The sequence below is a fragment of the Pan paniscus genome, chromosome 2 (genome assembly GCF_029289425.2).
Source record: "Pan paniscus chromosome 2, NHGRI_mPanPan1-v2.0_pri, whole genome shotgun sequence".
Taxonomy (NCBI): domain Eukaryota; kingdom Metazoa; phylum Chordata; class Mammalia; order Primates; family Hominidae; genus Pan; species Pan paniscus.
Genome location: NC_085926.1, coordinates 38435228 through 38451135, shown reverse-complemented (window position 1 = coordinate 38451135; position 15908 = coordinate 38435228). Strand labels below are relative to the sequence as shown.

The 15908-nt window shown below is 43.5% G+C and overlaps 2 protein-coding genes across 4 annotated transcripts in view; both read right to left on the bottom strand.

Moving 5' to 3' along the window:
* The window catches only part of EXOG (exo/endonuclease G), a 30446-nt gene extending 27941 nt beyond the window's left edge, over positions 1-2505 (bottom strand). The window contains exons 1-2 of one of the 2 annotated variants that reach the window (XM_003826090.4): positions 2261-2505; positions 1000-1149 (exon numbers count right to left, since the gene is read on the bottom strand). In XM_003826090.4, the coding sequence (XP_003826138.1) occupies positions 1000-1149; positions 2261-2423 (313 nt within the window). In that variant the 5' untranslated portion in view covers positions 2424-2505. The remainder of the gene's footprint in view (positions 1-999; positions 1150-2260) is intronic. The other variant, XM_003826091.4, reaches the window with a different exon arrangement.
* A 3142-nt stretch (positions 2506-5647) lies between these two features.
* Positions 5648-15908, bottom strand: part of ACVR2B (activin A receptor type 2B) — a 39005-nt gene continuing 28744 nt past the window's right edge. For both annotated transcript variants that reach the window (XM_003826298.5, XM_008951549.4), the window contains exon 11: positions 5648-15622. In XM_003826298.5, the coding sequence (XP_003826346.3) occupies positions 15428-15622 (195 nt within the window). In that variant the 3' untranslated portion in view covers positions 5648-15427. The remainder of the gene's footprint in view (positions 15623-15908) is intronic.

The window sequence follows — 15908 nt, the reverse complement described above, 5'->3', positions numbered from 1 at the left end:
CTTTTAGTTCCCTAAAAGAACAAAACTCCTCTCCACATTGGGGGCCTCCAAAGATGCAAGTGTTCCTTTCTTCCTAGAATGCTCTTCTCCACATCCCATGGCACATTCAACCCCTTGCCTAAGTAATTTCCGTTCACTCTTCAGTCCACTTTTCCAGAGAAGCCTTACTAATCAAAATCAGGTTCTTGTGTTATAATCTCTCATCACACTTTTTTTTTTTTTTGAGACACAGTCTCCCTCTGTTGCCTAAGCTGGAGTGTGGTGCTGTGATCTTGGCTCACTGCAACCCCCACCTCCTGGGCTCAAGAGATCCTCCCATCTCAGTCCCCCAAGTAGCTGGAACCACAGAGGTGCACCACCACGCCCAGCTAATTTTTGTATTTTTTGTAGAAACGAGGTTTTGCCATGTTGGCCAGGCTCATCTCAAATTCCTGAGCTCAAACGCCTCAGCCTCCCAAAGTACTGGGATTACAGGTGTGAGCCACCACGCCCAGCCTCTCATCAAACTTTTTACTGTTCCTTAATTATACTACACTAACTTGCAATCACTTCCTTTGGAAAAATTATTGTAATTATACATCTAAAATTATTTGTTTGATGGGTCAACCCACTCCCCCAACTCAAAGTGTCATTGGGGTAGAGATCCTCTACTCTGGTCACACATAGGTCCCCAAGGGTTACCACAGTGCCAGACACATAGCAGGCACATAAATATTTGTTAAGGTAAAATTGAATGGTGCTCATTGCTGTCATATTTATGACAGAGCCTCCCAACTAGTGTGTCAAGATATGGGTATTTTCAGCCCTGAGACAGCTGGAAAGGGTCTGGCTTTCTGGCTGCCAGGCAGGGTTGATTTAACCAGTAAGTTATATAAATATAATTTTCTACATGTGCTATGATATGAAAAAGGTTGAGAATATTAATAATCATCCCTGTTTTAAATTTGGAGACATCTTTCATAAATACTGTTACTTCAGTTTTTTTATCCAACCACCTACCCATTATCTTGCTTTTGGAAATATGTTCAAGAACCCATCTAGGCACCCGCTTTGCCTGATCATAAGACAAAGCGTGATTAGTGTAACACCTTGTCTCTGTTCCAGTTAAAGGGAATCCAAATTGTTCCAAGACAGCCTTTTCTGCAGATCCTAAAAATGAAAAAAAAAAAAAAAAAAAAGGGGGGGCAGAGACAAAAAAAACACACACACACAATTAGTGGCTCTTAATAATGAAAGATTATAAGGAAAAGGAGAGCGGTGTGATTTACAAAGGACTGGCTCAGAAGTCTAATCAACCAGAAAATCTCATTTTTGCAATTACTTATGAGATGAAGAAAACAGACAGTAGGCAAAGTACTGATTTGCCTATAATCAGTGAATAAAATGCAGCTACTGCATTAACTTTTGAATAAAGACTTGATCTTATTAGTCTTTCACATCAAATTTCCAAATCATCTCTGAAGCACTGATATGTGTGCTGTTGCAAGATGACAGTAAAACTGGTACTGTTTTTCCTAGTGGGAGAAACCAAGCACACATTCAACAGTGAGTCAGTTTCGAGATAATCCTCCCCGATGCCTTCTCAAATCCTCAACCCCCCAAGGGGGTAGTTCTCTTGCTAGATGCCAAGTATCCAAAGGAGCAAGTTAAATTAGCACATCCGCAAAGTACAAGAAATGAGCTCGTGTAAATTTTTTTTTTTTTTTTTTTTGTCAAATATAAGGTACCCATTGCAACATGAGTTTTTATACACTTCGGAGGGATAGCAGGTATTCTTCAACTGAACAATGACGAAAGAAGGGCAGTTAACTAATCTACTAAAATTATGTATTAATTTATTCCTTCATTCATACTTACTGAATGCCAATTATGTACCAGGTACTGTGCTGGTTAGATGATGGAGACCAAAACAGACATAGTCTCAAGTCTTATGGAGCTAACAATCTTAGTAGAGAACACAGACATTAAAACATAGATATCGCGATGAGTAACTGGGGGGAAGAAAGTCGGGCGGGGGTGGGGGGTGGTTCTGTGCAGAAAACGAAGATGCCCGGGGAAAGGAAGGACATGAGGGAAGCTGGCGAGACGCGAGGTGGGGAAGGGAGGCCGAGCCGGGAGAATAAAGGTCAGAAACCAAGGGCCAGGCTAGGGGCCCAGCAAACGGTGAAGGCTGTCCGTCAAGGACTGCCATTCACACTCCAGGTAGGAGTCGGAGCCCGAAACCTGGGCCAGGGAAGGGAGGACGGGCCCACAGACTTACCATCCGGCTGCTTCCCTGTCAACGCTCCCTCAGCGCCCTGACTCCGGAAGAACTGCAGGGCCGCGAGCCCAGCTCCCGCAGCGCCCACTACAGCCCCAGCCACGAAGCCGCTCAGAAAACGACGGGAACCCCGGAGGCGGGAAGCGATACTCTTGATAGCCATTTTGCCCGAGGTACCGGCCTTTTACCACGGCGCATGCGCGCGCATGCCGGCCCCCGCCATCCCCCCCGTCACCCCACGCCTCACCGCCCGCCAAGCTGAGGGCCTCGCACGCCCCCTGGTGACAAGCCGGGATGCCTAGCGCATCCCCGCTTCATCCCTGGTCCACTGGACGGGGCGATGGATGGGGAATATGATGTCTAGAGGGCTTAGTGGTATGCTATATATAGTCTTGAGAAAAAAATGCCTTTAGTCCCATTTAATAGGTGAGTAAACACTTGCACATGGTTACACTAAGGTCTCCAGAGCCGATATTCCAACTCAGGTCTATTTATTTATTTAGCGACAGGGTCTCTGTTACCCAGGCTGCAGTACGGTGGAATGATCATAGCTTACTGCGATCTCGAACTCGTGGGCTCAAGCGATCCTCCTGCCTCAGCCTCCTGAGTAGCTGGGACTACAGGCACGTGCCACATTGCCCGGCTAAATTTTTGGCGGGAGTGGGGGAGCGGTAAAGAAGGGGGTCTCCTTATGTTGCCCAGGCTGGTATCCAACTTCTGGCCTCAAGCAATCTTCCCGCCTCGGCCTCCCAAAGTGCTGTAAGTCCAGGTGTGTGTCACTGTCCCCAACCTTCTCTTTTAAATTGGAATAATACTACTTAGACCATAGCGTTCTTGTGAGGATTAAAGGAGATGACACATGTAAAATGTTTGGGGAAGTACCAGGGGCATGTCACTAAGTGTTCTATAAATGTTAGAAATGTTTGAGTCATCTCTACTCTTTGTCTTGATAGAATATAAAAGCCAGATTGCTGAACGCCTGCTGGCAAAGAAAGGATAGATTTCATGGACTACCACTCACAAACAAATGAGTCTTCATTTTGCAGCACGATCTCCAGCATTCCGTGTGGACTTAGTTCTTAGCAGAAACTTCAAGTTTCCTATTTCTTAGATAACTGATAGGAATAACTTTCATCTGATCCCACTGATGATTCACTGACCAGGAGGCCACTTCTAACAACCTACTGAAGTGTGCACATTATTTTGACAGCCTCAAATGGGAGGCTACCCCCTTGCCAGGAATACCTCTTGTGAAGGACCCTGACTGGTTAAGCTACATCAACCAGAGTCCTTCCTAGGGATTTTCGATCTAGTAGTCTCTCTGGGTAGCAAAGCTGTGACGTAAAACTCACAGGCGCAGTGGCTCATGCCTGTAATCCCAGCACTTCGGGAGGCCAAGACTGGAGGATCACCTGAGGTCAGGAATTTGAGACCAGCCTGGCCAACATGGTGAAACCCCGTCTCTACTAACAATACAAAAATTAACCAAGTGTGGTGGCGCGTGCCTGTAATCCCAGCTACTCGAAAGGCTGAGGCAGAATTGCTTGAACCCAGGAGACGGAGGTTGCAGTGAGCTGAGATCGTGCCACTGCACTCCAATCTGGGCAATAGAGCAAGACTCTGTCTAAAAAAAAAAAAAAAAGCTCTGGCACTGTCTACAGCCTTGTTTCCTGCTAAGAAGTCAAAGGAGCAGATGCATCTGGTCTTGCTCTGAGCAATAATGGAAGAAATACCAGGACACAGGTGGAGAAGGCCTGCAATGCTGTGACCCCAACTCCCAAGGCTCCTGAAGCCCACATACATCCTGCCTTTCTGAAGTCTTGGCTAGTCATTTCCCCCAGAATCCTTTCAGTGAAACCCCCTTTTTTGTCTAATGGCTTCTGTCACCTGCAACCAAGAATCCTAACAAATACAACCAGACAACACTGGTATCTGTAGGCTTCAAGGCTACTTCAGCAGCTTTCCCCAGAATTTACTAAATACACAATCACTGAGGTACTGTATTTAAGACCCTTGTAAGTGCCAGACACTGTGCTAAATACTAGAGAGATAAATATTAGATGGCTTTTCCTAATCCAGATCCTCTACTTCTGAACAAGTGTAACCCCACTTTTGGTCCCAAGAGGTCAAGAACTGCAAGGGCTGCCTGCCTCTGGGTAGGAAAACTCCCTCTGGGCCTGTTTGCCCACCTGTAAAATTGGAATTGGGCCAGTGATTTGTAAACTTTAATCAAGGTTCCTAGGTGTTCCATAGGGATACCTGAGACTTAAAGGAAGGGATGGGAGGGTAAGTGAAATGGTCCCTTGGCCCTCTTCTACTTGCTCATTCAGACAAGCCTGGTTTTATAAACCAACTTCTGTGTCAAATTTCTTTGGTCAAATAATTCCTTTGTTAAAGGGAAAGTTTGACCAGATGACTCCTAAGGTCCAACCTTTCAGCTTTTCCAGCTCCAAGATCCTGTATCAAAAATGTCAGCCCTTTGCTCTCCTTCCTTCATTAGAGGCACTCACTAATAAAAGGTGAACTTTCTAAACGTGAAAGAGCAAAAACAGCCAAATATTGGGCAACTGGTCCCTGAATAAAGGGTCATCAAAAACTTTCTCCAAAAGTTTCAAACCGTTGCTTAATTCTCATAATATAGGGTGAATTTAAAGGGTGTTTCTCCACTTAGGCAAGAAAGAGTCATCGACCAAAAAAACTTGTTACTGCAGAAAGCAGTGAGGTGATTTCTGGGGCCTTCCTGTTTTGTTAGGTATTAAAGACTATCATTATTTTATTATTGGGGAACCGTGAGTTCCTTTAGTGAGATTAAGTCCAGATCTCTGAAACTGGAGACCTGGTTTGCTAATTCCAGGTTGGGGATAAGGACCCATCATTGTATTTTTTAATAGCTCCGCAAATGACTCCAGTACTCAGCAACGTTTGGGAATGGCAGAGTTTGTCATCTGCAGTAGTCCAGAATACAACTATTTTCAAGGCTTCTCTGCTCCACTTACAACAATATTGCTCAGGGTTGTCTGCAAAGTACAGGACTGGTGGCAGAGGATGGGGGAATGGGGGAGTGTCTCGGACATTTGGAAAATATGCTACCCTGCAGAAACTTACTCAAAATCCCAGAACAGTTCGTTCAGGAGAATGGTGGTCCCCATTCATAATGTCCCCAACTAGACCCTGGACTTCTGAATGGCAGAAATGGAGACCTGTGCTTAGCTCCAGCCCCACAGGACCATGGCAGACTAGGCATTCAGCCATTAACATCTGTTAATGTTACACATACCAAACAGGAACTGACTTGAGTCAGCCCTCTAAGCAGCCGAACGCCATTTCATTTCTAATCCTCATGAAAGGAAACTCCAATCCCCTGCCACATAATTAAGAAAGACAAGATTGTTTTATTATTATTTTATTTTCATATACAAAAAGATAAAACTTGAAATAGTTCTAGATTTTTCCTCCTATTGTTGGGGTGTAACTGCTTCTTCACACAGGGGGAAAAAACTACATTCACATCGGTTTATTTGAGGACCCAGTGCAGAGTTCAAGCAGCAAAACCCCAACTTAGCAGATCTAATTTCAAACTTGACACTCATTTCTAAAATTACCACAGTAAAAAGGAACAAAGATCCACTGCAAATGAATGAACTATGATACAATGTTCTTTCCAAAATGTTTTCATTTTGCAACTGTAATTACATGGATGTCTGCTTTAGGCCATTTTAGGTGTGTGTGTGTGTGTGTGTGTGTGTGTGTGTGTGTGTGTGTAATATATATATATAAATCAGCACACTTTTCAAATCCAGACAGGGTAACAGCAACAAGCTTAACTCTGTATATATATATATATTTTTTTAAAACATGATACTTTAGTATAACTTTTGTTAATTCAGTAGTACAAGCTATTTCTGTTCTACAAAATTTTTATTTTATAGCTACAAGGGTGAAAAGTGACCTACTACATTTACATCTCACATATCCTGGTATACAAACAGTACTTATTTGAGCCAAAAACTAGAAGTCTTTAGTTTTAGCACTTGAAAGAGCTTCCTTGCTTCTACAGCCTTAAATCATATACTAGTCACATTTCCAGAGTTTGCAATTACTCATCATTTTAAACTGTGAGAAACAGGTGAACCCAAACTTTTAATTACAATTTTTATATACAAGTTAGGTAACACAGCTCAATAAGACTTAGCTATCCATCCTAAGCCCAACACACACATTCTCCACTAAGTTAGACAAGTCTTAGGGTTTTCCTTCTTTCCCTTACAAATAATGTACAAATTTAGAAGTAGCTGGTAAAACTGATAGATATATATAAGATGGCAAATAAAAGGTGACATTTTCTGTTGGTTCCAAAACTGTTCCTGCAAATTTTGTCCTTTGCTGTGTTCTTTAACCGTATGTGTTACATGCAGAAAGCTCTTTTCATAAGAATTGACATCAAACTCGATGTAAGTTAAATTTACAGTACTGTATAAAGTTATTCAGATTCAAGGACAAATGTGGAAAAATATTAACAGGTGAAAAACTTGGCCTTTGACACTACCATTAAGATCATGTCCAGTTCATAAGCAGATTTTTGTACAGTTGAAAAATGGCATTGTTGTGGATTTGTGGTGTGGAACTGAAATCTAGAAATATATTTCTACTCTGCGGTAACCCTCTCCCTCAATTCTGAAGTACCACTCAACTTTCTCTGCATTTTTACAGAATTACAGAAAAAAAGAGGAAAAAAAAGCCGCTGGCATTTTAACAATTCCTTCCCTCACTGGCAGTCTTAACATTTTCAGATGAGGTCTCCTGAAGAATCTCTAATAATCACTTGCTCCCAGTCAGCCTTTCATGATGACTTGGACACTTTTCAAATTAAAACTCAGATGTTGCCTAATCTTTCCTACTCTCATCTCTGTCATTGTTGGTAAAATTTGGGTGACTGCATTTTTCCCTTATGGAGAAATTATTTGGCTAAACACACACTTAACTCGTGGCAGTGCTCTGAGAAAACCCCACTCGGGCTAAAGCACTTGCAGGGACTGAAGTCAACAGTCCACTGAATGGGGCAGAGACCAAACACTTAAGATGACTGACTTGGGACCCTCACTGGGAACACACTGACCTTGTGTCCCATGGTCTGTGGAACAGCAGGTCTGCAGGACAGCAGGAGAGCCCAGGAAGGTAGCCCATGCTCGTATAGCTGAGTTACCACTTTTAATCTTGGTCTGCCATCTATGCCCCAGAGACAAAAATTCAGATGCGGTGACTGCTGGTTAATTAAACTTTTTGAACTGGTAAAAAAGGCTCTTTAAAAAAATATATATTTATTTAAAATACATCAAAATGACAAACAGCCATATCCCACAAGGCCTAATTTCACAGCAACATATGCTACAGACATCTTCCCAAAATGCACTATGGTGGATAGTGGGTTTTTTATCCTGCCATTTAAAGGAATGTTCTACATTTGAGCATTAGCGACTGGAAATGTGTTACAAAGAGCTTATCTTTGGAACTAATTTGCGTGCAAGACCAGCCAATTAAATTGCTTTGCCTATTCAGACACACGAGAATACTGAAAATGGCAGAATTCAAAGAGGAACACAGGAAGCACCATTCAGATGACACTCTAGACCCATCCCACCACAATGCCATGACGAGCTTGCCAGAAGCCCTTTCTTCAGTCCTTGGGAAGAGTTTTGCTTTAAAACAAGTGCCCACGCTCAGCAGGGTTCCTGCATGTGTACGTTAAAAGTCTGCAGTATCAAGAGGACCCAGATGGCGACACTGTTCAACATGAGGTCTGAGGTAACTGGTTCTTAAAATACCTGGATCACAGAAGTGCATCCAGAAATTAGAGCTGGGAAAAAGGAAAAAGGTAGAGGTTGGGGACTAGAAAAGACAAGTAGAAAAAAGCTTACAGCAGTTGCTTTTGGGGCGAAGAGAGTGATAAAAACAAAGGCACAACAGAATTACATTCCAAGACACGTGGCTGGAGAGCAGAGAAATGTTCTTTTTATGGGGAACAGATGGGGTTGGTTTCTGGAGTGCTACTAGATCTGCTGGAACTAAATTTATTCCAAGTATAAAAAGGGTAAAGTGTAAACCTATACGCTCAACCAGAATGAATAAAAAGCACAGCTGGTTTAAAATGACACATTAGGGAATCTCTTGATAAAACTATCCCGTCCAGTGCACCTCTGTCTAGAAGCAGCAGCCTGAAGCCAGCGGGCAGGGTCTGGGGGACAGGTCTTCAGCTGGGCCTCAGGACTGGCCATTATGCATACCAGAAATTAACTTAATTATTCATTATATATCGCCACCAAAAGTCCCACACAAATAACCATCCACTCTCTGCCTAAAAATAAATAGGCTAAAATGAAGACCACTTTCCGTATTGTGGCAGTGATGCTGAGCTTCCTCAGAAAAGCAGGAAAACTCTGGAGCTATCTGAAAGATGCTCTGCTGTTACTGGGGTTCTGAGCTTCCTCACTGGGCTCCTGGCTGATTCCACAGATTGAAGCAGCGAGCCAACCCAACCATTCTCACCTCCAAAAGAGCACTGACCAGAGAGGACAAAATGTGCCTGGCAGCTCTCCATTTAATTGGATCACTGCATCCACATGCCACCCTCCCCACTTTTCTGAACAATTACTTAACTGGGTAATTCTGCCCCCCAACCTGGATAATGTGATCTTAGATAATTCAGTCTGGTGGATTACTCAAACCACCAGATTCTCATTTCAAAGTTTTTGTACCTGAATCTTATTTGAGACCCATCCCACCCCAATCTGCACCCCTATACAATTTCTGTTCCCCCAAACACTCTCACATGACTATGTCCTATGGCAAAGGCTTACAAACTAATTTTTGACCTCAGAACCCTTTGTTCAACAGAAATCTCAGGAGGAAGCACCAATGTAAAACACATTGCAGGCCCTCTCTCCTCCCAATCCACAAGAAGCTGAGCTGAATATCACTGTCCTACACAACCACAAGTGGAGTTTTGGCCAAAAAAGACCCGCAAATTGACTCCAGTCTGCCAGTGTATCACAAGAATCCATATAAACACTAAGTAAAAGTTCCACACCACTCATGCTCCAGTGTACGTTTCTCTTGAAAGGTAAAGCTCATTAGCTCTGATTACAAAATCATTCAAATTCACTAACTTTATAAAAATAATCTGTGGTATAAAACAATCTCCACACTGTGTAGAAGAAATCTGTCAAGTGATATAACTAAATATATATGTAGAACTATCGATTTTTTTAAAGTAAAGTTTCAAGTGTTGTGTATCTATTATACAACCTATTCTTTTATTTACAATGCTAACATTCTGACGCAAACATGATTAGGACAGTCAGGGAATGAGCCCACACCCAACCAACAGAGAAGTTCCCAGGACTCAAGACAGAACTCATGCATTTGCAAGAAGACCCATCCTCACCTGCCTGAAAAATTTGTGGGTCATATTTTTCATAACTGTGAGCTCAAAAATGTAAACTTTGCAAGTGAATGTAATACTCTTCTGTAGATGTCCAGCATAGCCCAGGTTTATATAACCCATTCCATACACACAAAGAGCGGTGTGTACATTGCTTTAGTGCCCTGTGGTTGGTTTACAGTAGTTCTCAGAATTACCTAGGCCCTAGACAATCCAAAGACACTGCCCTAGAGAAATGAAGGCAGTGCAGGGCCCATCACCACACATTGGCATTTAGAGAATATGTGTTTCAATTACTGAGGAAAAATCACTTCGGTTACCTCTATGAGCTGCCATAGGAGCAAATAAAGTATCACTGGTTTTGGCACTACAGGGGATACGGGAAGTACCACAATCAAAAAGTCTTGTTTCATTCATACCTGGAAAATACCATCATGAAAATGTAAAAACTTGGTAATAATTTAAATAATGGTAAATTCTTTAAATTCAAATTCTTTTTCGAACCAAAGTTTACAGTGGACCCAAAATAAACATAAAACATTCAAAATGTCCCACTAGATAATTTGGACTTTTCTTTGTTGGCAGGCCTTTTGGAGCCACCAATTGTTTTAAAAAATATTACTGGGTCAACCGAATTAATTTTCAAGGGGGTGTTTTTCCTACAAAACTAAATCATTATTTCAAAAATCTTTTCCAACCTTCTAAAGGTTTGGGATACATTCATAGGTAGACTGCTGGTTACAAATCAACTATCTGGAATCTTACTTAAAGAACTATGCTTATAACCCTGAATTCATTAAACATTTACAAATCTAGACTGAGAAGATATACAGTTCATCAACTGAATTACTGGGCCTGTTTATCTAAAACATTACTGTCAATTGATATTTAAACTCATCATTACTAGATTGAACATGTTAGCTGCTAAGTATTTCATTAGTTTAGAATTTGCAAACAGCCATTAACTAAAAGAATTCATGTCACCCCAGTGAGAAGGAGAAAAAGACACCTTGTCCCCTTCTCTTTTTGGCTGTTCGCCCAGGATGAAGGGTAGATGACTAGATTCACGGAGCTTCTTAAAAAGGTATGGTCTGATGCCCCTGAAATGGGAATCAGGCCTGGCCATCTCTCCAAAGGTGTGCCATCAAAAACTCAACAGGCTAAAATAACTGAGACTGAAAATTAAACTGAGTTAACTCCTGGAAACTGCTTTCCAATTAGTATATTTTTCTAGTGAAATAAAGTTCTCGAGAATAACTAGCTGTCCAACTTCTAGTACCAATTCTAAAAACTTACATACTTATGCTTACTGTATTATTTTAAAAACCAGCAAATCTTTGTGTTACCAATAGATGCTGGAAACTTTATACTGCATACTAAAAAAGGCAAAATTCTAGTTTCAAGAGGGCCATCCAATACTCCCACTTTAATGGAACGGCCACCTCCCCACCCTCACGGCTCAGAGCACAGGGGCCAAGTGACAGGCTTTCTGAGCCACATACGACACATGAAGGACATTCAATACATAGCTGGGCTTCCTTCCACCAGGGAAAAACCCCACACACAGCCCGAGCACACAAGGCATAGCAGGATGGAGGAAACGAGAATGTGGCCAACTGAAGAGAAAGGTGACAGAGCCCAACTACAGGATGAAGTGCTTTGCTGTCTAAGTTATGTCAAGAGGGTTAGCCTAGCCTCTTAGGGCAATGGAAGAACTATCTCCGTGGCCTGGAGATGAGAGACCCTTCCCTTTGCTAAGAATATGTGAGCAAGAGTCTCTATCCTCCTGAAGATGTTCAAGGCTGGAAAACAACCTCCTTGTTCTGCAGAAACACCCCCAAGTCCGGACATGATGTATTCAGAGTCAGAATCAGCTGGCACGTGTGGGTATGCCCTCCCCAGGCAGGACTGGTCCCACAGGCTCCTCTCCAGAGCAGACAGGACAAGAAGGCCATGCTGGACAACAAAGGCTAATAATGCTCACCATCTTCCCTCACAGCCAGGTGTCACTTTCTCCTAAGAACAGCCCACTTGCGGCCCTTGCCCCTGAGCAACTCATGCAAAGAACTCCTGCTGAGGACCAATGGTCCCAGGAGAAAACCCAGCTTATGCCAGGCCAGGATGTTCTGATGACTATGTCTACAGCCTTCCCCAGTGCCCCATCATTGAGGGCCCTCTGCGTGACACTGTAATACAATGGCCTCTGTCCTCACTTGCTTCCTCCTTCTGCTCATTACTGGATTTCTCCAACTAGGGATGACTTCTCAGTTATCATAGATGCTTTCAAAGAAGATTCTTCCCCAAGGCCCATCCCTACAGCCAGGAGCCTGCTTGGATGACAGCACACTAGAAAGGAAGAAGCAAGGATCCTTGGCTACTCTCTGCTAACTTGGTCCCCTCCCACCCTGCACAGAACAGCCCCTCCCATTGACAGGGAAAATGATGCCAGGCCCCATTTTCCCCAGTCTGCCACAGAGCCTGAGGTCAAAAACAAAAAGAAACCAATTATCTGAGCCCACCAAAAGTGCATGTCACATGAAGTCATTATGGAAAAGAGCACAGGCAGAGGCTCTATGACCCAGTAAATTCAAAGCAGGGCTCTAGATGGCTCACTCCTCAAAGAACACATGACAGCAAACAGACAAACATTTACCCGGGGCAAAAGGCCCACCTGTGCTCCTAGACCCATGCCCTATAAGGAGATCCCCCACCTTCTTCTTGCCATCAGAACCAGATATACCACCTGATGGGTGCACTTTACACCACTGCATGAGGGGAAGAGTGGCCTGAAGCCCAAAGAACTGGCATGGACCACCCTCCTCCCCAGCCACACCAAAAAGGTACCATCTCCTGACACACAATCTGATGGCAAGGCCCCACAGGGACACTATAGTGGCTGAGTGTACGGTGGGCCTAAGGGGGAGGCCACCCAGAGAAAAGGCACGCAGGCCTGACCTGTCTGTACTGTGTCTTGACCGCAAAGTCCCACACCAGAACCATGGCTCAACCCTCCCTTGGCCAGGTCAAAACTTCTCACAAGAATCAAGCCAGCACACAAAAGAAAAACCACCCAGAGGAACTAAAACCAAACAAAGAGGCTGGGGTTTAGTGTTCAGGTAGTATCATGACCTAACTATTCCTGCAGTAAATTTGCTACATTTGTTAGTTGTTTGTTTCTTCTGAGGATGAAAAGTAAAGATGCCTGCACTGCCTGAGGCGAAAGCTAAAGAAATTAGATATGGCACTTTTCAATAAATATTTTAAAGCTTCTTAAAGAAATAAATGGTAAAGAAAAGCAACTGCTGTAAGGCCTGTTTTGCCATTAAAAATTATTCTAAGGGAAGAAAAATACCACAGCACAAAATCAAACCATTAAAAAAAAAAAAAAAAAAAAAAGACAACATAGCTTACCGAAACCCTGTTCCTGTAACCACTTGGCCAGCCCACATTTTGACCCATGAAGCAAAAACTGAGCTCCGAGAGGGAAGCAAATGGGCCTCCCATAGCACCCTGTGCCCCAACACCCAGAGGAAAGGACCCCGGGGCAGTAAGCCCCAGACACTGAACATAGCACACCAGGTAGATGCCCAGGCATGTGCAGTGCCCCTCACACTGTGGACTCCAAGACCAGCAAGGGCAAAACCCTTCACTCCCAGACACGCTGCACTAAAAGACTGGCCTGAGTCACGGTGTGCTTCACAGAGGCGCCACAGATCTCTTCCAACGTTGCTGTTAATTTGCTGAAGAAGTTAAATCCCAAGTAAAATCACCCCATTCAGGTCTAAGGGCCATCCTTCTACCAAGTTTAAGGGGGGTTACTTGTCATTCTGAACACTGACCGATCAAGTTACATGTTACATGTGAATTACATGTGAAGCTCCAAACAACCCAAGAGGAGGCAGCCTCTTCAGTTCTCACCCAGGTCAACCTCTCCCCACGGCCCCCGCCTTGCCTACCCTCACAATGAAGAGATGCACTGTTTTTAAATAAAATGATCTAAAGAAACCAGAAGGAAAAGCCTTCACAAACAAGACTGATAAATGCCCAGACTTGGCCCAGACAGCCAACCTACAGTTGATGACAATTATTTACAAGGGGGCGTTATCAAACAAAAATGGTAGCACTCCCTAGAAGATGCAAACTTTTTTCTTTTTCTCTATTTCTTTTAAACTTCCTTGTCACAAAAGCCAACTTACATTAAAATATACTTACTACAAGACAACACAACTAACAAAATATATAATAAACCTTACACAAGTAGAAAATTCTGAGGTATTTCTGGTTTGAGGTGATCTGTGGTCGTGAAGTTTTAATTCTTTTACTTTTCAAAATTTAAACCTTGGAAGCCACATAGCGAAGCATGTGTATATGTGGATGTGTGTGTTTTGTTTGAAAAAAAAATTTAGCATGTTTCATAAATTAAAAAGAATTCAAATGTTGAAACAGCAGCATTAGGAACATTCACTGACTAGAGCAAGGTTATGGCATAATATAAAAACAGTTTTTTAGAATATGTACCACTTTAAGGGGTCTGGAGAAAGTCTTGTCCACGAGCCACAGAAAGGGGACAGTAATGTCACCACCTGGGGCGGAACCAGAGGTGCAGGACTCTGGGGTCCCCAGCGAGGCAGGCCTTGGCAGACTCCACCCAGGAAATCCTCTTGCCCTATCTGTGCAGGACAATCCCCTGTGGGCATTTCCCTGAACTGCTCCAAGAGGAAACAAAAGTATTTCAACTTTTCGTCCATTAAGAGTATTTACAGCATCGTGTCTTATGAAGAATGTATTCCTAACCTGTGATGATTCTACCCTCACCTAATTTTAAAATTAGGGCAGAAAAAATGTTTCATCCTATGCCCAAGGCCAAGTTAGTGAAAAGAAACTGGTCAGGGCCAGCAGGTAAATTAGGGCTGCACCCAATCTCAGACTTTCTCCAAACCCCGCTCTTGCTGTTAATGCTCGGCCTCCACAAGGTCCTTCCCCTCGATTCCTGGTTACCTGAGAAGTAGCCTCCATACTAAAGGATGCTGCTCCGAATGTGCCCGAGTCCAGTGTAGCTCTGTTCCAAACCCTACCCCCAGTACCGTCCTCCCCTTCCAACTCCAGTCCAAACCATTCTCATCCCAGTTTTTTTCTCGGTCAGGACAACACCCGTTAGATCCGTGAAAGACACATCTGCTGTTTCTTAAGCTCACTAAAACAAAATAAAAGGAGGGGAGGGAGGGAGGCAGGGGAGAAGGGCAGAGGGCAGAGGAAACTCCTCTTCTGAGGAAGGTATGTTCTTATGTAACAGTCTTCAAAGGTTCCTCTACGTAGAGTTTGCAGCATTAGGTTTCCTAAGACAGGAGATGGGTTTCTTTGTGTCACAGATTCTGAGACGACAAACAAAGAGAAAGCGGGAAAAACGAATCCCAAAGGACAGGAGGTGGCTGAGGCTCTTCAGCATGGCGCTGGTTCTGCATTCACAGCTCAGCACCTCAACGCCTGCTGACGTGTCCGCTGTTTGTGATACAGTAGAGCAATATGCTGGTAAAAACTGATCCAATCCAAAAAATAATATTAATAATAATAATTATAATAATTATAATAATAATAATAAAAAGTCAAGGTAAAATAGCAGCTGCATTTTATGTGTTTGTTGGTTTTATGGGATTTCCAAAACAAAACACAACTTTTTTTCCTTTTTTCTTCAGATCCACTGAGTCTGGACAGACACTCATGTCCTGGGCTTAGATGCTTGACTCTTTAGGGGGCAGGTCCACATTGGTGACAGAGGTCACCAGGGAAACGAGACAGTCCGAGGTAGTGCCGTTGACCGACCTCCGAATCAGGGACACCCGCTCCTCCACACAGCCCGCGGACAAGCGAGCCTCTGCATCATGGTCCCAGCACTCCTCGATGGTCACACAAAGCTGGGCCAGGCCCTAAGCAGCATAGGGCAGACAGGAAAGACACCTTTGTTAGGATCCTTCAGTGAGGAAAAGCTTTGGGGGACAGTAAACTTGATATTCCCAAGGATCAGGCAGAGCCCACCAGCCCCAACCACAGCAGCAGGTCCACCAGCAGAGGCCTGGGGAAAACTTCAGGAATCAGCATGCCTGCCTTCATGGCAGTCATCTTTCTGAGCTTACTGGCCTCACTCCACAGCCCTAGGAAAGGTTCATTGAACCTCAACATACACAGGAGGGAGAAGGAGACGCCAAGGCCCCT